Raw genomic sequence first — 23,165 nt, 5'->3', positions numbered from 1 at the left:
TCACAAACGTGCAAATGAAGAGGACTGTTTGCAGGATGCAACTGTACCCACTAGATGGCGTCCTTGTTTTCTACTTAAATGTCGTGGCACATAAAAATATCCATTAGTGCAGCCTTTCTCAACTCCACTGACAAATGAATGGTCGTTAACAGGCTTCTGCCTAACTAGATAACGACCCATTCATTTGAATCAGGTGTGTTGGAGCAGGGAAACATCTAAAATGTGCAGGACAGGGGGTCCCTGAGGACCAGGGTTGAAGACCTCTGATCTAGATGTTTCCCTGCTCCAACACACCTGATTCTAACGGCATATCAAGCTCAGCAGAAGCCTGGTAATGACCAGGGTTGAGAAGGCTGCATTAGTGGATTACAATTTCAACAGTTTGCTAACATGACCTCTAGAGGGAGTTATAATCCAACCTTCCAGTCTACCAAACAAAACCATTGAGCAAATAAAACAATGAGTCAATTAATGTATAGAATAGAAACGGTTTTATATTTTTTCACATGGAAATTCGGTTCCATGTATCTACTGGTATGCATTGTATTGTCATGCTGTACATCACAGTGTCAAACATGCATTGGAATGGTTGATAGGTGAGGGTAAATATGTGTTCGGTCTGTGAAACGGTGTGCTTAGTATTTGTGCTTTTTACTAATCACGGTACACTTGGCAATCATAAAATATTGTGTACTGTTTATATTAGTAATTAGACCAATCCTTCACATAAAAAGCATTTCATGTGCTGCATTCCCTGCATCCCAAATGTCGTCTAAATTACAGGAAGTATAATAACCATAGTTCTGAACGCCCTCACGGCCCTAATTTTCAACAATAAGCATGACAGATCTTTCCATGGTGACTTCAAAGGGAGTGAAACGACTCTATACCACTTTCCAGTATGATATGACATAATACTAACACTTTGGGTTTGTGTTTTACAAGCAGATAGTCATCAAGAGATATCCTTACCTGACCAGAGAGACCAGAATGTGATTGATTTGCAATGACGCAACTCCAAGTGCTCACAAGTGGTAAGTGTTTTAGGCTGAGGACTTGATGGATGTTTGTTTGGAGTGTTTATGTGCACTTTGAGGGAAGGAGCCATCTGTGTGTGTGCACACTGTGTGTGTGTGTGAGCACTTCATGCGGTGGGAGTTTGTGTGTGTGTTTGTTTGCTTGTGACTGGGCTCCAATGTGTTTGCATTAGCAAAAAAAAATCCATTGTCGTGTGTGTACAGTAAATGACTGCATGATTGCATAAACCCATGCTCTTGTGTGTGTGTGTGTGTGTGTGTGTGCATGGGTGTGTGATGATCACACCGGACCCGTACAAAGACACCTTTGTGTTAATGAAGTGAGGTCAGTGTGACATGTGAGTGAACTCCCAGACTCCTCTCTGCTCTATCCTCTTTTGGTGACAGCCAGAGTGAAACATCATGTATTTACCCTTGAGACCATCACCTGAGGGAGACTTTTGGGAATACTTTTTTTCAATCACAAGCTAAAATCGCTCAAAAACAGGAACGTCCATATCGATCAGTCTCACTGCGTATTTATTTTCTTCAGCCAGTCATTTTTTGAAGCATCCTTACTTCATTGCCTTCTGTGTATATTTTTCTATTCTGGATTTTACCATTTGACACTAACCGTCTTTCCAGAGATGGGGAATACATATTTGTATTTCTATAACATGAAAATATAAGTATCTCCATATTTGATCCTTCTTTCTATCCATGAATATTTTTCTCACTTGTCTTCTCATAACTCTAACCTCCTCTCCCTATATCTCTTTTTCACTCCCTTCTCTCTCTTCCTTTTTCCTTCTCTGACTCCCCTGCATCTATTTCTCTTTCTCTGTCCTTCACTTTCTCTGCCTCTCTCTCCATCTTTCTCTTTGGGTGAATAGAGTCTTTGATCGTGTGTGTGGGCCACACAGGAAGTGAACTGTTAGAGGTGCGGCTCATCCTCCAGCTCATGTGAGAAAAACACAAGACAGGACGCTGCCTGTGTGTGGCTGTGTCTGTCTGTCTCTCATTTGAGAGTCGTCTCAGACAGTGACAAGAGGACTCCAGTAATCATTCATCATTCTGCATGTAGCGTTGTGTATTGTGTATGTGAGACAGAAATAAGGTGGAATGTGAGGAAGAAAAAAAGTTTGGGTATGTTTCAGAGGTATTTAGACCAAATACAATTGGAGGGGTGACAGAACAGACAGTAATAGTAAATTCCAAATTCCATGCTCTTAGATTAATTACTGTAATTATTTATATTGCACAAAAGGAGAGGAGAAGCTTTTATGTACAATATGCCATAAACTGTATATCAGGTAAATTTTTCTCTCCAATAATCACCCTAGCAACAACTAACAGCACGGCTCCGGTTGAAGCGCCAATAAGCTTTAAAGCCGTCTCTTTCCTCACTTCCTCTGAACGCATTGGGTTTGGCTTGGCACTCTACCTAGTAAGCCGCCATCTTGGATCTAGCAATCAAGCAAACCACCCAGACTTTTGAGATGTGGGGACTTTAACGGAACTTGGGGTTTTTAAGGAACCAACACCACCTGGAAGCGAGGTTGTGGGCATCGGAAGCTGGAAATCAACAGAAACTCAAACGTCAAAAAACTGGCAGCAAATTCTGAGACCGGTTTTACTTGAACTCCCCCTCCCCTCCCCTCTTTCCTTGTCTGAACGTTCTGAGCAGTTGTTGAGGGCCTATGAAGTATTGGTACAATTCTTTTACCATTTCAACAGACTATTTTTTGACCGAAAAGGGATTCGGACACTTTTCACTTCAGTGTTATGGTTTGTTCATGGTCAAATTTGAGGGGGAAGGTCTCTTTTTTGCATTCTGTCCCACTGCCGGTGTCTGGTGAGTTGTCTACAGTAATGCAGATTGTTAATTTGCTTAATTAGTAGAGGCTTCAATTCTTCCAGCGTTTAATTTAGCTGGAACTTCACGTCGGTGGATGCACAAGTTCATGTTTTTCAAAAGCAGTCCTGAACCTGTTTTTCTTCATCTGTTGGACTAAGGTGGAACAAAGTCTAAAATATATAAGAGCGCAGAACCACTTCGGGGATCAACACATTAAAATGTCAACCAGAACACCACTACCTACTGTCAATGAGCGCGACACTGAAAATGTAAGTATGTTCATAATGTAATAAACACAAATTTCTCATTCCGACAACCAACTTTTATGAGTCGCACAGATTTGTGTGGTCGTTGCATTACAAAGTAACAGACGATCATGCGGCACAAAGAGTTATAAAGTGACTAACTTGCAGTCATCCACATGCCAATGTGTACGCTTGTGGCTGAGCCTGTCCTGTGACGCAGAACGCGTAGCCTATCGATTTCAGACTAATTGACAATCAGGCAGCATAACCTATACATGAGTGTCTGATGTAATCGGTTCACTGTTCTATAACTGTGGCTGCAATCAATTCTGCGAATCAACCCACTGAAATGCAACAGGGCTCTCCAACTTTCGGAAAACCGCGAGCTGTTTTAGACCTCACACACATACGGCAGTTTCCTAAACAATAATGTTTTGCAGTACATGCGTGATCAGAGTCAGCACTGAACTGCAATATGAGAACCAATGCGATGCACGATGACTACTGATAGAGAAGCATATATCCAGTCGGCATTAATTCATACGTGTTTGTGTACGGCAGAAATGGTCATCTATTAACCATTGGTCGTCTAAATAACTTGCTTTTGTATGGTCTGTCTAGAAACGTCATTCATGACATCCAGTGAGAGGAGTCAAGGGGGAATCTGATAGGGACTCTATTTATCGTATGCCCACCTCCAGGCTGTGTCGGTATTCTGGGTTCCAGCCTCTGATAGGGCAATCACATGCCACCATTTAATCAGAGCAAGCCATTAGCGCCCACCCCCTAGTAGTTGAGAGACAGGTGCCCAAAAGGTTTTCACGCTTCTCTGAACATCAGTCCGATCAATGAACTGCCACCAGCACAAAACGGGACAAGCACTCTGTTTCAATGCCATTCAGATTGCCAATGCTAGGATGAAGGTCTCCCACTCCGTCAAAAGACATCGAATCACCATAGTAAGTATGCCTTTTCTTCGAGGTGACCCATTTTTTTAATGAATATTGGGAACTAGTTTCTCCAGACAATTGCCACAATGGGAAAATAAGGAAATGTAGAAGTTGTTGCTCAATTTGTGTCCTGAGAAAGTTCCAGAACATGTCGTTTTTAGGTGGTAAATGTTTAGTGAGGTATTATTGTGTATGTAACAGCTACACAATTAGGCTACAGTTATTTATAGTTTTTAATGAAGAATGATCTGTTGGTCGGCTTTTGTAATAGTCGTCGTTACATTAAATTATACATTTGTTCGGACGTATCTGTATGAGCTGTGATAAACATTTTACTATAAGGTTGATAGTTTGCATAGATATTCAGTCCTCCTGTAATGAGTGATACATTTGATTTGTTTCCTGCATTTGAATGAACACATACAGTGCTAAGGCATGAGGACTCTGCGTGTGTTGAGAACCTGCCCTTACCCATAAATCAGTATGCTTGCGACACATTCAAGTTTAGGTTGAAAAACCGGTGTTGTGTCTAAGACGAGACCCCTTGCACATACGCAACTCATAATTATACGGGACCTTTCACTGTGCCTTTTTTTAATCAGACTAAATGCCACTGGATGTCTTTGAAACCCCTGAGGCAGAATGGGTATAGCCTGTTTAGGTTTTATAGTTAAGTAGCAGACAAACATTGTGTGCCCCCCTCTGCAGTGTAAGCCTTTTAACTGGCTTGCTGGTCCAGCTGGGTAAGATGCATGCAAGGACAGATGGGACTCAAACATGTTAATTGGATTAACACCTTAATGAACAGAGAATATCCTTCTCACAATACCTGTGATAAACGACTTGGTCCTTAAAACCATTATTCAGCTTAGTCAGTAAGCACACCTGCTCCATTTGTATGGTTTTGGCAGATATTTCACAGTTGGCTGAAGTGTTCATATTTGGCTTGCACTGGCAACCCTTGTAAAGGTTATAGGGAAATTGGGTTTCCTGTCAGTTGGAGCTTATGGCATGCCCATGCTCGCTCATCATCGCTTGTCAGAAGTGGGTTTACTGTAGGATGGGCAAAGTGGCTTTGCCTCAAATGAGCATGTTAGCATCTGAGGGAAAGAGTAAGAAACACATTTTAGGCACGATGTAACAAAATGCTACACTTGTGATAGTCTTGTTTTACATTACAAAGAGGTCTGCACCGTGTCTCTTGAAGAACACTGCGGGAGACAGGTTGAAATCCGGCTGCAAGAGCAAACGAATAAGTTGGTGTTTTCACAGCATTGTGATGTCCCAAGCAAAAGTGTTGTAAACAAGGGTTGCTGGGCCAAGAGTAAAATCAGGTCAGTGCATTGGTTCTGAAGGTCCATCAGACATCCTGGTTTGAGAGATGACCCATTTAACTGGCTGGACCTGTGTCACCACCCCAGGCTGATGTTGAGCATGTTTTTCATATCAGCCTGGGATACTGTAGGATATCAATGCTAATGGATACAGCATTGTTTTGATAAGCTTTAACTTTCTACTTGTGTGCAACAACATAGTGTTGCCTACAGACCTCTGCTAACATTGTTCTACCAAACTAGAGATCAAAGAGTCATGCATTCTACATTTCTTACATTTTGTCTGCTGCTCTAATTACTCACAGCAATTACTAGCCTGTTCATCACTATGAAATGATAAACTAAAACTATTGTCATACGTGTTTTACCCCAGTCATAATTCGCTATGTTTAAGAGAAGAGATTCATTCTTTTTTCCCCTTTCGTTCATGTCAAACTTATCTATGTATGGGTGATTTATCAATCGATAACTGTAAACCACAGAATATTCTGTAGACAAGTTAGTCTGTCACTTGATTGACTGACTGATTTACAGCCTAATGAGTTAAAAAAGGATCAAGTTTAGTTTCATTAATTCATACAAACATCACGTTCATCCAGATCTATTTTGGCCACCTCAAAAGAGGTCTCGAGTTGTTTTAGTCAAGCATAGTCGTCAAGTAGACAGGCGCTCCTCTCCAGCTATTTTGAGCTTGTTCAAGGGCTGACTGTGTTCTAAAAGGAGAGCAACTGTTCCAGATGAATTATTGCACCGTTTGAAGGTTTTTCACAGACAAGGTGGTGAAGATCTCCTTGCTTTTGTGCAGATGAATTTCGAATGCTGACTCAATCTCCCACTCTACCACGACTATATTTGCCCAAATATTGAGTGCCACCTCTACATGTATGACCCACTTTACCTGGATCAACCTGACCATGCGACATTAGCAGGACATTTTGTTCTTCACAAGCATCGTTTCACCCTAGAGTATGTGGTTCACTTGAGTCTTTTCCACAATTTGCGTCCTCTAATCACCATTAGGAGTTTGCCAACAGTACTTTCCCTTCAAAACATCAGCCCTTATTGATTCCTGTAAGTTTTTTTTGCAGTTGTCGATAGCTGCACAGTTGATCAATGCCCTCTAGGCCAGGAACATTTGGTATTTCGGCTTTGGAGACAGTTCTTTTTGTTCTTTCCTGGAAGAGGAAGCCAATTACCCAACTTTGGACAAGTTGTTTACAACTTGTTGTTGTCCAACTAGTAAACTTAATACCTTCTTAAAACAATATGCTTCCACTGAAAAAGGAATACTTAGGTGTAATACTTGCGTGGTAGTAATTGCATATCTACATGTGGTGTGTTGTGCAGTACAATGTCGACTTGCCCTGGAAGCTACAATCATTTACTCTTTCCATGGCTGCAATAGGAACAGGACACATTTTCCTCATCTTGTTCTAGTTGCACTGTGGAACTGAAGTTGTTTGCCTCTCATTTTGAACTTGAACCAAACGCACCCATTCCCGGGTCGTACTCACACGCAATCCAGTTCTCTGGAGAATTTTACAGAAACACAGAAGGTTTCTGAAACGTACATCCCCTGACACTGAGTTGTTTCTCCACAGCACACCTCGCACACCGATGGCCGTAATGAGGTCAGCGCACGGCCAGGCCGTCCTGGCGCCCGCTGCCGGAACTCCATCGCATCGTGCGCCGACGAGCAGCCCCACATTGGTAACTACAGGCTGCTCAAGACTATCGGCAAGGGCAACTTTGCCAAGGTAAAGCTGGCACGCCATATCCTCACAGGCCGAGAGGTGAGTCACTGGGACCATTGTACATCGAGTTTTTGCTGTTGAAATTTGGTACATATTTGTATTTGATGATCATTCGAATGATGTAGACTACAACACCTTAGACCTCTATTTGAGAAGTAATTATTTCTTGTTTTTAAGATTTAGAATGAAAAGTTCTCTAGATGTGAAATAAATGACACTTACTGAGGCAACCAAACATGGGGCCCAACTAAAGCTAAATTGTTTTAAGAGGCCCACAACAGTGCTCCTTAAAGCCACATTCTTTACACTCTCTCAAACTGCACCCTGGAAATCTCAAGAAGCCAGATTGTTTAGCAGAGTGAACATTCAAGTTTCTAAATCTTGTTTGAATGCTTGAGCAGTAAATTAAGGATTTCCTTCCGTTTCCTCCTGTGACAGGTTGCCATAAAAATCATCGATAAGACCCAGTTGAACCCCACTAGTCTTCAAAAGGTAAATGTCGAAATGACTACACATGCTTTTTTGGATTCAATGCAGTATGTCATCTTTTGGGAGGGGCTGGCTGCAATTATATATGAACTTTGGGAAACAATATGCAAATTTCCTTTGAAGACTTGTTTGTGTGTTCCCAAATATGAGCATGAAATGTCATGTGAAATGACCTTTTGCCTCATGTACTGTGACTGTAGCTCCTGCTAGTGTTGCTCAATCTGAGCAATTTGTTAGGGACGCCATGCCTTCGTTATTGTAATTTAGCTTTTGTGCACAGGATAAATGATTTCGAAGTACTACGAAGCTACGAAGTAGCTTTGCCGTTCTTACCGTTGTAAAAGTTTTTATATATTGAGGTGAACACCCATGATGAATTGATACTGTGATACACACACACACACACACACACACTACCAGCCCTCAACCACAGAAAGTGATAAAATGTTTGAAGAATGCATGTGTATCTTCACATATGGCTTTGTAGGGCTGAGGCAAATCCCCCGTTCCGGCGTCGGCAGAGCCTGTCTGCTTGGCGGGAAGCAGAGTGGGAGCTGGTTGGAGGAGCCCTCTGTGGTCTTTCTCAGAGGTTACTAATAATAGCCCCCAGAGGAGAAATCAGAAAGGCCTGCTTGTACAATAACATGCAATTGGCACTATAAGCATGGAAAGAAAAGCTTTTTTTCCAAAGGAAAAGGGGTAGTGGGGTGGGCGGGGGGGGTGGTGGCTGGCTTGATCTGGAGAACAAACCTAACCCTTTACTGAGGTCCACTTCTTTCTCTCTTAAGAAAAAGATTTTGTTTAAACCCTCGTCAAAGAGTTTTCAAATGCATGGCGAAGGAACACGCGCTTTTTCATTTGTGTTAAGAAGATGTATGGGTTTAGAAAGAACATTTTGGGTGTTGCTCTTGTCACGTTGTTACGACAGTGCGAAAACGCCAGGAGCTTAGTATTGCAGTAACTATTTTCCACTTTAAGCTCATGGCTGGACGCAGACACTGCCTTTTGAACAAAACAGGTTGATTACGTTCTCATTTACAACACTGAGGAAGGAAGAGCTCCAGGGCAAACGCCTGTCCCTCTGTGGCCTTTGGCTGATGCTGAGGGTAGCGCTTTGAGGGCGAGGGGCGAGGGGTGGCTGTTACGGAGCTTGTCTGTCTGCCTCTGTCACTGACTGTCCTCCCCTTCCTTCCAGCTATATAGATCACGCTGTCACATTGGGGTTGGTGAAAGACTGATGTCCCCCTCACTCGACCCTCCCCTTCCAGCCAAACACACACACACACACACACACACACACACTCTCTCCATCACCAGCGCCAACCCCTATAATTAGCCAGCGCTTGTTTTTCCAGGCCATCGATTCAGTTTGTTTTCCATTCGACGGCCAATCGACATCCCCCGTGGCTCGGACTGTGGGCACAGGACGTGCGGAAGGGGCGGAGAGGGATAGAAGAGAGAGGTCGAGCAAGGCAAAGCGTCAATGAGGGACAGAACAAATCTTCTCTCTCTCTTTCTCCTACTTTTCTCACTTTCCCTCCTGAAGCTTGGCACCTTTTGCCTGGAACCCCAGTGCTTTCTTGGTAGACTACCAAATCTAAACGAATGGACCTTTTTGAGTTATAAAGTGGTCCTGGACTCTTAGACACTACTAAAGCTTTCTGAAACAGTAGCCAGGTGTGGGCTTCGCCGGCACACTGCTGGCAGGAATCGGACTATGCCCAGTAGGTAGCCAAATGGACCACACTTACAGCATGGCATTCCAGTCCCTTCCAATAAGTACTGGAACGTCACTGGAGACGTATCCATAATGCATCAGTTTACTTCTGCCGGGAAACTTTGTCCCGGGTCGTAATGGCTGCTTACTGAAAGCCCTCAGAAGGGGAGTTGGTCTCCAGGTAACTTCCAACTGTGTGGTTCTTTTTCCTGTGAGGATCACTGGTCTCTCGTCATGTGCACTTCTGTATTGTAACTTGGGTTGTGGGAACAGGATGGGGATGCTTTGTACAGACGGAACCGCTGTTGGATACACACACAGTGTGAGTGAGGCGTTCGCTCACTCCTGTGATGGCATGAACGTGTCAGACTTGCAGATGGTGTTGTAAAAATAACGAAACAAAAATAAATAAACGAAAAAGCTAGCATAATGTTCTCAACGATGGCTAAACCTTGCAGCCGCCACAGCTTGATGCTCTGGGTTAAATGATTTAGGCACGTTGCGCTACTTTGCTAATTAGGGCGTAATTTATTGCATTCCCATGCAGATGAAGTCACAGTGACTTTTTCCTCCCCCGCTGTCAGTCAGTCGATGCACGTGTTTCAAAGTAGTCTTGCATACGTACTTTTCATTGTCATCATCCATGACTGTCTGTTGCATTTGCACCGACTGCCTTGTCTGGACTTTTACGCTTACGGTCAGTATCACCGTGCACATTGGCAATTCACTTTCCTACGCAAGGTTCTTAAACGGTTGTCCGCTTTCTGGAACAAGACATGGACACCCACTCATGGATTTTAATTGGCTGCCGTCCAGTGCCGGAATCCATGCGCAACATTTGCCTGAAATAGCTCAGGGTGCTTTTTTCAACTCAATATTTCGTCCAATGGCAAATGCAAAATCCCCTTGTCCTACTAGGTAAGCAAGTGTAGCACTTAAGGTAGTTTTAAGATCCCATCTGTCAGGGCCAAAAAAAAGAAGCAAGACCAAGTGTTCCGGTTGCATAAGCTGGATGCTGCCCCGGGCACTGCCTGGGTTGCGTAAGTGAACCTCTGGTGGGCGTCCCAGTGGGTCCACCACCTCGCTGCTCAGTGTGCTGGATGGGGGCAGGTGGGGACACGGGGGGGGGGGGCTGTCCGTCCGTCCGTCAGTGACCTCGCTGTCCTCAGGACGGTTCAGGATCTCCCCATCCTGCCGTTGATGAATCGGCGAAGCGGACGTACTTGAGTTATTTATAGCACCTCTTCAGTTTAGAAGACCTTTCCGGACAGATCTGCCTCGTGTCCTCTTGTGCATATGAGCGAGGTGATGTTTTGGATGCAAAAAAAACTCTTAATCGGAAAAAAACTCAGTGGCATCTCCTGCGCCGAGCTTAATTCGTGACCAGACAACTCGTCATTGAACATTGTCTGCATTAGGCAAAAAGCTTTTGACTTTACAAGTGTGGATTAAAAATAACCGCCCGGTTACAGCTCTGGATTGAACGAGGATTAGGCACTGAAGTGCGGGCGAAACAATGCTCGTCCGAGGTCATTGCTGCTCAGGGCAGAGCCTGCGATTTCACGGACAGACGACATTTGATTTGAGAACGGTAGTCGAGGGATTCAAATACTCTGTCCACCCACACATCCCTGGACCTCATTCAGACAATGGCCACCTTTGTACTGATAAGAGCTTTTTTTTCCCGCCCCGCCACCCACCTCTCAACCTAGCTCGTCAATTTGCTCATAGACTCTGTCGTAGCTATTTTCATTTGCTTCGCCATGACTTCCCTTTATATAATCGGAGGGTGTGGGAGGATGGCAGTGCTTGGAAGGTCCATCTCTCCATTTTAAGAATTATTTTATTTATTTGAACAGAGTTTTGTATTTTGTTGTTACCTCTGCTTACTGTCACACAGCAATCTTCCCCTGGCGATTGAAAAAGTGCTACTCTGAACTCCTTCTACGCTGCTGTGCTGTGGTCAGATACCGAGGATGGTTGATGGAAGTGAAGATCCAGAGTCTAAAGGAGACCCATAAATCAAAAGGCCCACAGTCTGGAAGCGGCTAAAAGACCTGTAACGTCATCCGTTCGCTGATCCCTGAGGGTCGTGTTGGTCGGCTTACCGTGTGTGGGTGGGTGGGTGTGTGTGTGTGTGTGTGTGAAGGGGTTAGGGAGGACATGACTATAGAAAACGTCATGTGTTATATTGCCAGGTGGTATGTCTCTCAGCACCCTAGTGTTCAGTAACCTCATTCACCGACAACTGAAATGTCTTTATGTTGACCTTTTCCGTGATTCTTAGCATCTAAAATACCAATCCAAAAGTCTATTAGGAGTGTAGGACTAGACGCATCACTTCAGGGGAAATGTGGAACAGTATCCGTCCGTCTTTTGCAGAATGATTAGGACTCCAACCCCCCCCACCCTCCTCCCTCCCCCCACAGGAGTGTCATGTGAAGGCATAACTCAGCAAACAGGTGAACACGCAACTGTTCTGAGGCAGGGAGGAACGCCTTCATAATTGATGGATCCTCTGGAACGTTCACAGGAAGATCGGGGCGTAGTCTGTTGTCTGTCGTCCCTCAGCTATGTAGGCCAGTCCCCCCTCCTGTCAGTGACCTCATAGTCGTGTACATCACCCCAGCAACAGCAGCAGAGGAGACTGATGAGAGGGAGGAAGAACGAGAGGGAGAGAGAAAGAGAGAGAGAGAGAGTGCGTCCCATTTGTTTACTCATCTGTGCAGCTATTGTGTCTGGAACCAACCAGTGAGTTCTCATAATGTCTGAGAGGCCTGTCTGGCTGTTGAGCTCCTTTTTTCCTTTTTTTTCCTTTTTTTTTTTGAAGAGGTGGGGTCACTTCAAAGCTAGAAGTTATTTTGCGAGCTCGCTTTGTGTGGTGCTAGCCATGCATCCTCTTGCTTCATTTTGGGGGGGGGGGGGGGTGGGGGATGAAAATAAATTTTGAACTCATTTTCGAATCAAACTCGGTATCACCCGGTAAATCCAGTCATCAAAGAGCAATCCGAAAGTCGTGCCATTGTTCCTATATCCTCGGTTACTTTGTTCTCTGTGTGTTCCACTCCGCTCGTGTCTTCCAAGACTGAGTCACCCGGCTGTCTTCCTCACCGTGTGGGCTGAAACAGCAAGGCTGTCACCAGCTGGCAAATGTCACTGGAGCACACTGGAAGGGAGGTTGTGTGCACAGCAATAGCACCAGGGACCTTTCAGTCCTTTAGTGTAGGCTCATCATTCTACCTGCGTACCTACGTCCTCAGTGTGAATGGTGTCAATTCATACATTGGATAGATGCAACCCTTTTTGTTGAGTATAAATAAACAAAGTCAAGTTCTAATGAATGGATAGTTCTAATGAATGGAGTGTTCTCAGCTATGCCAAGTGCTGATGGAACGTTTTTTGATGGTAAGCTCACGTCTTGAACAACAGTGGTTGAGCTGGGGAAGGGGACATCGAGGTCTCGTTGTCGACCTCAGAGTGGAGGGAGGGCAGTTTCATGACATTGATAGACCGGCTCGGGCAATAGCTTTTCCCCGTGTAACCTACTTATGTTGACATTGTGAGGAGGCATAGCTTGTGAGGGGTTTGTGAGACCGTGGACCAGGTTTGAATTGTAACATCAGCAAGGGTATTGTCAGGCTCCGCGGAGGAAAACCAGGCTTGTGAGTGGCTGCTCTCGGCCAGACCGACTCGCTCACTCTCTCTCTCTCGCTCTCTCCTACGCTCTCACGCTCTTTCCCTCTCTCCTTATACACTCGCATGCTTTCTCTCCCATTCTCCACTCTCCCTCTCTCCCTCCCTCCCTCTCTCTCCGGCACTCCAGAGGCACTCTGCCATCAGATGTGACTGGAACATTTCCTTTCCTGTTATTCTTTCTCCACGAGCGAAAGGTTGTTTTCTGCCCTGCAATTCCTCTTTACACATTTTCCTCCTCTCTTCCTTTTTTTAAATTTTTTTATTCACTTTACCCCGACACCATTTTAATTTCAACAAAACCCTGACTTGCAACCACCAACACCAGTCACCTTTGCCTTGTGTTTACCTGACCCCAAACCTCTCTGCAGCACTCGGCTTGGGAGCACATTTCATTAGTCAGCGCTGTGATCGGCGCGCCATCGTTAAATGTATTTTTAGTAGTCTCGCCAGGGCTGTCGACCAAGTATCTTTTCTGCCCCTAATTCCCTCAGTGGGGTTTGACCTTGAAGGTATTGTCTGGTTCACCTGGTGTGTTAGAGAGAGTGGGTATCGGGGCCGGTAGCAGTGGAGGCTCAGGGGAGGGAGGGGGGGCGGGACACGTTGAAGTTTAATCTCCAGTAGCCTGTCCCTCGTTGACCCGCGGAGGCAGACGAGGCAGACGAGGCACCCTCACCACCTAGAAATTAGACTCTCTAACTCACTCACTCTGTGTTTCTCTCTCTCTCTCTCTCTCTCTCACACACACACACCCTCAGCCGGGCCAGCCTGCTTCCTTCCTCCCCGGTCAGTGTTTGCGAGACGATGTGTCAGCCATCGCAACCGGGCCTTTTGTTTATCATCAATTTCCATGGCCTTGAACCAGAGGTGAAGGGGTCCTGACATCGACACAAACTTTTGACTAAAAAAAACCGCAAGGTTTACACGGGTAAACCCCTGGAAAATGAGGAACGGAATATCTGGTTTTCTTTCCTCGGGTGTTTTCTGATATTATTTACCAGTTTCGTAAGGACATTCTGTTAGTTTGGCCACCTCGCTGACATGAGGAGAGAGAGGTCCCGTTTCCCAAGGATGTTGTTATTGTTGTTCCATCAGGTCAGGTCAGGTCATTTACAAAGGTGACTGGACGATACACCGGTTCGTCTTAGCCCTGCAAACCCCCCAGCCCCCCCAACAAAAGAGTCTCCAAGCTGTACAAGACGTATACAGAAGAGACGAGCCTCATGTCAACCGGAAACGGATCGGATGACATCGTCTTTTTCCCTCCCGCAAAGTTCCACCTGTTCCGCGCGGCTTCTCGAAACGGCACAGCAGCTGTTGCCTTTCCCTCCCGAGTGTAGAACAGTCTTGACTGGGACTGGTGTCGTTTCCTGCACTGCGTCGCGGGCGCCGAAAAATGGGTCAGTCGTGGAAGGGCCTTCTTTCTGTTCGGGCTCCTCGCCGGGCTTGCCTTCCCTCCCTGGTCCGGCACGCTGCACACCCTACGGTGGAGTGGGCCTCTCGCGGAATCCCTCCACTCATCTGCGGCTGGGTCTCGTGAGGTCATGGTGGCGTGGTGACAGCCCGAGTGGCTGGAGGGTCTCTCCCAACCTGCACTTGTGAGGGGGCGCCCGTCCACACCCAGATGACAAAGAACAAAATTCCACGCCGGTGTGTAACACGGAATAGTGCACAGACTTGTTCGATTTCAGCGTTTATGTCTCAAGAGCCCAGCTTTTGTTTGCTTAATGTGCTTGGACTTTCGAGGTCAAACCAGAATTGCTAAAGCCAGCCAGTTCTAAACAAGCTGGGTCTGCTACAGAAGTTCTATGTCTTGATGTGTGGGTACACTCTTCAGAATAAGCTTGGATTTGGAGCAGTAAGCCTAAAGTTGTCAATGTTTCACGACACTCTAATCCCTTCCCATGTCTGTTTTCCAGTTGCATACCTTGTATAATTTAAGAGGTCATATGAACCACACACACCAGGTCTGGTTGTCCGGTCAAGTGACTTTGGCCTAAGCAGGTAGTTCATGTACGTGTTTACACGAAGGGAAGTGTGTGTTATCATGGGTCAGCGTGTGTGTTCTTCAGTATACGAGAGGACAGCCTGCAGTTGCTGACCACAGGCATTATTGTCCTGCTCCACAAGAGGAAGTGTTAATAAGCCTGACTCCCTAGCCAGCCCCTCTGGGCCGTACACAAACAACCCCGCTATCCAACACAACACCACTGATAAGCCACCCAGCATCCAGCTCCCGATAACTTGGCAATCACTCAGCTTTCACGGGTCATAAGATTTTTCTTCAGTTAATTGTTATTTTACCTGACAGGCTCTGTAATTAGCACTTAGCATGACATGTCAGGTCAGTTGACAGCTCATAGTTATGCTTTTAGCTTACTATTTATTTACTTGAATCACTTGAATTGTCTTTCAGATAACTCACTGAATAAATTGACCGATAATGTAAAGTCGGTTGACACAACCTGAATTCATTTTTGAACGTTTGTTTTGGCGTTGAAATAGTCGGGGAATAGCTTTATCATAATGGGACCCAATTTTGTTGGGTTTGTTCTTGCAAGAATGCAATTCCAGCCTGATATTTCTACCAACCCTTTTCTAGCCTTCAGAAGAAAAGCTGCATAATTGCTTTTCCGACTATTTGAAGGGATACCATTTAATTTGACAACCGTGCTGCTTGCTTTACATTTATTTTTTTGCTGTCAAAATATCACCTCATATCTAAACGCAGTTTTTCCAGTTTCCAGTTGTTTCTATTCTTGCTGCTGGGGAACCGTCAGACGTTTGTGTGGACGGTAGTGGACGGTACACTCCAAGCAGTGTGTGTTTCTTCAGGGAGGCGTGCATCCCATCTGAACGCGTAGATGCCCATGACCTTGCATGTCTGAACAGGCAGGCCTGTGTGTGTGTGTGTGTGTGTGGGGGGGTGGGGGGGGGGGGGGTGTTGAGCTGGTGTGCTGTAAAAGCGAAATGGCTTGGGGGCCACACTGGATGGTATCCAGGTCCCTCCTCTCCTAGGTTCAAGTAGCAGACTATTCAAGGCCCCGAGCCGTTACCTGCCGTTGCTACCGACAAACCTGACACCTACAGGATTCAGAATCCTTTCAGACACTGTCGGTGTGCTCCAGCCTGCCTTAAATTGGCGCGTGTCCATTTGTGGAGGTTCAGCTCGGTAGGTTTTTCTGCTAGGTGGCGCGGTCCGTTCACTTGGTTGCACTGGGTGAACTCCAACAAACCCTTTTTTCCCACTAGTGTTCTAATGATTTGGAGCACGCCTGCAAATTGAAGTGCTAGCAGTGACCTTGTTGACTCCGGCCACACTTTTTGAGAGGTCAGCCCTGCAGACCGTAGAAACAAAGACTCCCTAACTAGAGCATTCAATGTACTTCGTTGGAATTGATCATTCCATATCCCCTTAGTTTACCTAAGAACACCGGCGTCTTTTAGTGTCTTGAAGTGCCCCAATTACGTTAAATGTTTTATGCGCTTTATCTAGACATATTGACAGCATTACTTTTTAAATGACGGTCACACTAATGGAGAAGGCAAGTCAAAACAAAACGTAAAGAAATTGAGAAATGGAGCCCTTAGAGATGGATGTCAGGGAGCCGTGGAGAGAAGGAGAGGAGAGTGGAAGAAAAGAGGGCAAGAGAGGGATAGAGAGTGGAGGAGGAGAGGGCAGGAGAGGGATAGAGAGTGGAGGACGAGAGGGCAGGAGAGGGATAGAGAGTGGAGGAGGAGAGGGCAGGAGAGGGATAGAGAGTGGAGGAGGAGAGGGCAGGAGAGGGATAGAGAGTGGAGGAGGAGAGGGATAGAGAGTGGAGGAGGAGAGGGCAGGAGAGGGATAGAGAGTGGAGGAGGAGAGGGATAGAGAGTGGAGGAGGAGAGGGAGCTCCTGGGCGAGCAGGGGTTTCTGTGTCTGTCTGTGTTATTCTGTCGTTCCTGTTTTCTAGGACGGCACACAGTTTCCTCAGTGTGTGGTTGTTGGCACGGCGCTGCCGGCCTGTCTGGGACGCCAGCACCTTTTGTTCTGTGTTCTCCCCTCTCTTTCTTGCTCGCTCTCTCGCCCTCTCTTTCTCGCCCTCTCTCTCTCGCCCTCTCTCTCTCGCCCTCACCCTTCTCTCTCTCACTCTTCTCTCTTTTCCTCACCTGTCTCTCTCCCCTCTCTCTTGCGCTCACCTCTTTCTCTGTTTTGTCTCTCTCTCACCTGTCTCTCCCTCAGCTCTTTCTTTCTCTTGTGTCTCATTGCTCATCCTCCAGTGCTGTCTTGTTTCATTCCTTTCCCCTTGCCTGTCTCTGCCCTTTTCCTTTCTGTTGTCTCTCTCTAAGAAAAGAATGACGCTGGAACAGACTGGAGATGATCCTCTCTCTCCGTCTCTCATCTCATTATCACTTTGTGAGTCTCTGCGTCTCTCTGTCTCTCTCTCTGTCTGTATCTCTCTCTGTCTGTATGTCTGTCTGTATATCTCTCTCTCCCCCTCTCTTACTCCCTGCCTATGCTTTCTTTCCTGTGCCACTTGATACATCGTGCACCCTCACCCTCCCAGGAGCGGTTACCCCTCGAGAGCAGTGGCATAGCAACGGCAGAGGCATGCTGGGTAGGGGGGTTGGGCGCAGCGGGGTTCTCTGCCCCGGCCCACGTAACAGCGGCCCACCCCTCGGCCGACGGGCCGCGGCGCGCTAACGCCTCGTAAGCCCTCGCTCAGAGACTGACCGCAGGAAATGATAGAGGGCGTGTGTTTGGAAAAACATGTTTGGTAAAGAGTATCAGTGAGTAGTGTGTGTTGGTGTGCAACCGTACGCATGTGGGAAGCAGCAGAGGCATGTGTGAGGGGAGGACGCGGCGGCCACAAGCACACGGGCGTCTGGCGGAGAGGGAAGCGGGCCGTGGGCCAACTAGGCCGCCTGAGAGATCCTTCTGGATTGACGCTGTCGTGGGTTTTTTCCTGTGCGTGCGACCGATGTTTACGTGCAAATATCCCCCCCCTCCCAGCACCGTTGACTACTTGGCGTGAAACTGAAACCAGAATGCACCTTTTCGTTTAGTGGTTGTTCCGGTGAAATCCCCCTCTCCTGTTGTCAACGGTCCATCAGGCAATCCCCACCGCGAGTCATCTGAGGTACCCTCACGCTTGTGAGGTCTTCAAAGCTCGCCAGCCCAAGACTGAGGCTGCGTGTGTGTGTGTGTGTGACGTGTTGTGACTCACTGCTTCAGTTGGCATTGTATTAGTGTTCTCACTGTGTCCATCTTGTGTGCCATACGGCTCAAGCAGGCCACTTCGGGGTGTGTGTGAGAGGGGAGCATGCGTTTCGACTCCCAGGACTGGAGTCAATTATTTAGAACCCTCCTCCATCTTTCTTTCTCCCAGTAACCACAGGAAACTGCCTCTTACCCTTGGGTCACATTAAACACCCGCACGCACACACACACACACACTGTATACCCACATGCACCACACTCACGGATGCATACACACGATACTGTAAATACACATTAATAACTATTTCTGCGAATCGTTATTGGTCAGCGTTTATAGCAGGTATGATCACTTGCCCAGAGATTCTCAGAGAAGTCCTTGTGCAGTCAAACTCTTAGTAGATGGGCAGGCCCTGCCTTGAACATGCAAACAAGAGCTTGTGTCCACATGGGTGACACACACAAACACATCTGCTCCTACAGTCTCACACACACACACACACACACACACACACACACACCCATAAATACTTGTGCATAATTACTTGCAAGTACACACAGCCGCATATGTGCGGCAGACTCTGTAAAAAGTCACATGCGCCTACACACACACACACACACACACACACACACACACACACACACACGTACATGCTGGTAGGGATGTCTCCATCCTTCCAGATGTCATGGTGGCCTGGATGCTCTGAGGCTTCATTACAGTGAAGTTCTGCTCCCCCCCCCATCCCCCCCACAGCAGCAGAAGTCCTGCTACGTCCCTGCAGCTCGCAGTGTGTGTGTCAAGATTTGTCTGAGAGGGTGAGGAGGAGGGGGGGGGGGGGTTCTTGTTACACGTGTGTGTGAGTGAGGAAAGTGCTCCAAAAGGAGGGGGAAAAAGATTTATAAATGGAACAAGGAAGAGAGAGTGTGTGTTTGCCGGGGTCCCTTAAGTGACTCTTCTAGAAGAGAGTCATGCTATAGGTGTGCTGGTTCCCAATAGAGACGAGCTGGAATGGCGACCGGGCCGTCGAAAACACAAGGATACGCGCCCAAGATCATGGTGATCAAAGGTGTGTCAGTGTGTTGCACCAGTGTGTGTGTGTGTGTGTGTGGGGGGGTGGTGCGTTGTCATGAGTTGTAGAAGCCATTACGGGTGGACCTGGTGTGTTTCTCGAGGCGTTAGTGTGTGCAGACGGCCAGGCTTTCATTCTCTTTCCCCCCCCCCACCCCCCATCAGTTTATGGATGTTCCAGTGTAGAACCCCCCCTCCCCCCCTTACCCACTCTCTTTCCTTATTCCCGAGAATCCCGAGTACAGCCAACCCACACACACACACACACACACGGACGCCTTTTTATTCCAGGAGAACGGCACCTCTCCAAATCTCACTCTCTGTCTCCCACACACACACACGAACCGCAGGGTAATAAAGTGAAAAAAGGACAACTTTGCTGGCTAGACACTGACAGGCATGTGTGTGCATTCTGCCGTGTGTGACGGCAGGTGGTGTGTGTGTGCTCACACACGGGCAGTTTAGTGTGTGCTGCGCGCGTGTGTGTGCGCGCATAGCTTTTGAAATGACATCTCTGAATGCCAGAGTCTACCTCAGTGAATCACCCCCACAGCGAAGAAAGCTGATTTTGCTGAGGCAAGGTGGTAAAACACCACACACACACACACTTCAGGGTGCTTCTGTCTGGAAACCCAGAAAGTGTGTGTGCATGCGTCTGGCTGCTTTCCGCATATTGGTGAAGGAGGGTCGTGTGTGTGCGTGTGTGTGTGTAATTAAAACTCCATGATTAGTGCTGACCAGAAGAAGCTGGCTCCAGGCTCTAGCTTGTGATCTCTCCCTCCCTCAGGAGCAGGGCTCACCAGTCCTCCTCAGCTTCCTAGCTCCCTTCCTCCCTCCTCCTCCTTTTCTCTCCTCCCTCCTCAGGAGCACCTGGGTTGACTGGCAGGGAGAAGCTGCAAATTAATTTCTTAGGGACTCAGAAAAAAAGAATGACACGTAAACAGACTGGAGATCCTCCTCTCTCTGTGTCTCTTTGTCCCTCTCTCTCCCTCTGTCTCAGTATGTCTCTCTTTCTCCCCCTCTCTCCATCTGTCTCAGTATGTCTCTCTTTCTCCCCCTCTCTCCATCTGTCTCAGTATGTCTCTCTTTCTCCCCCTCTCTCCACCTGTCTCAGTATGTCTCTCTTTCTCCCCCTCTCTCCATCTGTCTCAGTATGTCTCTCTCACCCTCTCTCTCAGTATGTCTCTCTTTCTCCCCCTCTCTCCATCTGTCTCAGTATGTCTCTCTTTCTCCCCCTTTCTCCATCTGTCTCAGTATGTCTCTCTTTCTCACCCTCTCTCCATCTGTCTCAGTATGTCTCTCTCACCCTCTCTCTCCATCTGTCTCAGTATGTCTCTCTCTCTCCCCTCTCTCCATCTGTCTCATCCTCTCTCTCCATCTGTCTCAGTACGTCTCTCTCTCTCCCCTCTCTCCATCTGTCTCATCCTCTCTCTCCATCTGTCTCAGTATATTTCTCTCTCTCCCCTCTCTCCATCTGTCTCACCCTCTCTCTCCATCTGTCTCAGTATGTCTCTCTCTCCCCTCTCTCCATCTGTCTCAGTATGTCTCTCTCTCTCCCCTCTCTCCATCTGTCTCAGTATGTCTCTCTCCCCTCTCTCCATCTGTCTCAGTATGTCTCTCTCTCTCCACCTGTCTCAGTATGTCTCTCTCTCTCCCCCTTCTCTCCACCTGTCTCAGTATGTCTCTCTCTCTCCCCTTCTTTCCACCTGTCTCAGTATTTCTCCCTCTCTCTCTCTGTCTCAGTATGCGTCTCCCTCACACGTGCACACTCCCGATGGCCCGACACAGACCTGAGGCCCCGTCTGAGTGGTCAGAAGGGTTAGAAGGTCTTGGAGAGGATAGTCACGTCTGTGCACCGGGTCAGGGACCCGGGTCAGCGTGCCAAATGTGGCGTTCCTGCTACAGAGCAGACGGCGCGTTTTGAAAAAGGGCGACGCCCGTGTTGCCGGGGCCCCTGTGATCCCCCGCCCCCCCCCCCCCCCCCCCCCGCAGCCCGGCGAGGCGTGAAGGACCGCACTGCAAGGGTTCGAATCCCACTTCGAACTTCCATCGCCTGAATACCACCGGGTATTGCAAAGGTTGCCATTGGCGACTTCATAGACCCCCCCCCCCCCCACCCCTTGATTGAAACCTTGTTTGTCTCTTAATTGTGGGATTTTTTCTATCGATATTTGTCGGAAGACGTTTGGAAGCCAGGGGAATACGGCGAGGCGTCTTCTGACGCCAAGTTTGATACGGAGGTCCGGCGGGGGTGGAGTGAAAAGGCAGACGTCATCGCGTGACTTGTTTTTCTCCGTGTGCGTCAACGAAGGTGTGTGTGTGTCTGGAGGGAGTTTGAGTGTCTGCGAGGGGGAGAATGTACAGAGAGGCGTGTGAAGTGGTATATGTGTAGACACGCGGAGTCGTGTTTTAATGCTTGTGTGTGTGTGTGTCACAGAAGGAGAAAGGCCTGCTTGCTCTAGTCTGAAACCATGCAATGGGCCGAGTATATGTACACACACACGCTCACCTATAACTCACATATAAGAACACACACTTGCGTCCCGATTCATGTGTGCAAGGGCTCCACAGTCACAACCGTAACCTTCCTGGAGAGCAGTGGAGAGAGAGAGAGAGACATAGGGACTGAAGGGGGGAGAGAGAGCAGACGAAAGATGGAGTGGGGAAGGAGGGGAGAAACAAGAGACAATGGGGGGGGGGGGGGGGGGAGAGAGAGAGGCTTCCTCCGAGGTGATGGCACGAGTCACAGGGAGAACGGCAAAGGAGGCACCCAGAGAAGAAAGCCCCTGGTGGCCAGGTGTGATGAGGCAGCCTCGGCCCAGACTCCCACAGTGGCCTCCGTCCTTCCTTTCCTCCCCTGCTCTCTCCATCTCCCCACGTCCGTCTCTCTCTCGCGTCCGTGAAGGACAGAGGGAGGAATGGGTTTGGGTTGTCCCCACTGCAGGGCCCTTATCTCTTCCATGGGCCTGTCATTAGAACTGTAGCAGAGGGAAGAGAGATGAGAAAGCGAAAGGGCGTGGAGGGAAAGGAATTGAGACGGAGAGGGAGAGGGGAATTCCCCCCTTTGTGCATGTGACGCACGGCGACCTTCGTCGACAGCTGCCCAATCCCGTCGTCTCGACGTCGGCCGGGGGTTAAAATAGGTCGCCTGCGCCCCGCCGGCCAATCCCGTGACCCGAGAGCGAGTGACATGATTCTGTTTGTCCAGTCATGAGGGGAGGAAGGAGGAAGGGAGAAGGAGAGAAAGGGGACAAAGGGAATCTGGACCGTGTTTCACAGGAAGTCCTAGTCTAGTTCTCGGTCTGTCTCTGTAGCTCTAAAATCTCTCTTTCTATATTTTACCATGTGGTTCTTTGTGGGAATCACCAGTAGGAAATGAAACTGAGTGTGTGTGTGATGGCGGTCGAAGCCAGACTTGACTCATAAAGGGGCATTGCAAAGAATATGCCATTGTTGATGGCATACGGAAACCAACTGGTAACTGGTGTGACCCTCTGCGGTAGAAACCGCAATACAAAAGTAACCAGAAATAAGCCCAGAAAAATGTTTGTAACTAATGTTAACTGTGTTATGTCGTTTAAGTAAATGACTAGGTACATTAGTAGTTACTGTCAAACGGAGTGGAATTCCACAATCGGTTCACTGCTCACCACTCTAAACTCTTTTTTTGTTTGTGTTTTCCAGCTCTTCAGGGAAGTCCGAATAATGAAGATCTTAAACCATCCAAACATCGGTAAGTGGACACACAAAATCCTCTTCATGTCACATGCCGGAGACGGAGAGCTAAACCTTACTTCAATTCAGGAGACTCGGTCGACACATTCGGAAATAGTCTTGGCATTT

The 23,165-nt window shown here is 47.5% G+C and overlaps 1 protein-coding gene across 1 annotated transcript in view; it reads left to right on the top strand.

The window, feature by feature from the left end:
• The first annotated feature begins 2,417 nt into the window (after positions 1 to 2,417).
• The window catches only part of LOC124469094 (MAP/microtubule affinity-regulating kinase 3-like), a 21,044-nt gene continuing 296 nt past the window's right edge, over positions 2,418 to 23,165 (top strand). The window contains exons 1-4 of the mRNA XM_047022185.1: positions 2,418 to 3,143; positions 7,005 to 7,196; positions 7,596 to 7,649; positions 23,007 to 23,159. Coding sequence (XP_046878141.1) covers positions 3,093 to 3,143; positions 7,005 to 7,196; positions 7,596 to 7,649; positions 23,007 to 23,159 — 450 coding nt within the window. The 5' untranslated portion in view covers positions 2,418 to 3,092. The remainder of the gene's footprint in view (positions 3,144 to 7,004; positions 7,197 to 7,595; positions 7,650 to 23,006; positions 23,160 to 23,165) is intronic.

The sequence above is a fragment of the Hypomesus transpacificus genome, chromosome 6 (genome assembly GCF_021917145.1).
Source record: "Hypomesus transpacificus isolate Combined female chromosome 6, fHypTra1, whole genome shotgun sequence".
NCBI classification, from domain to species: Eukaryota; Metazoa; Chordata; class Actinopteri; order Osmeriformes; family Osmeridae; genus Hypomesus; species Hypomesus transpacificus.
Note: the sequence above shows the minus strand (reverse complement) of the source record. Positions and strands in the feature narration are given on the sequence as shown.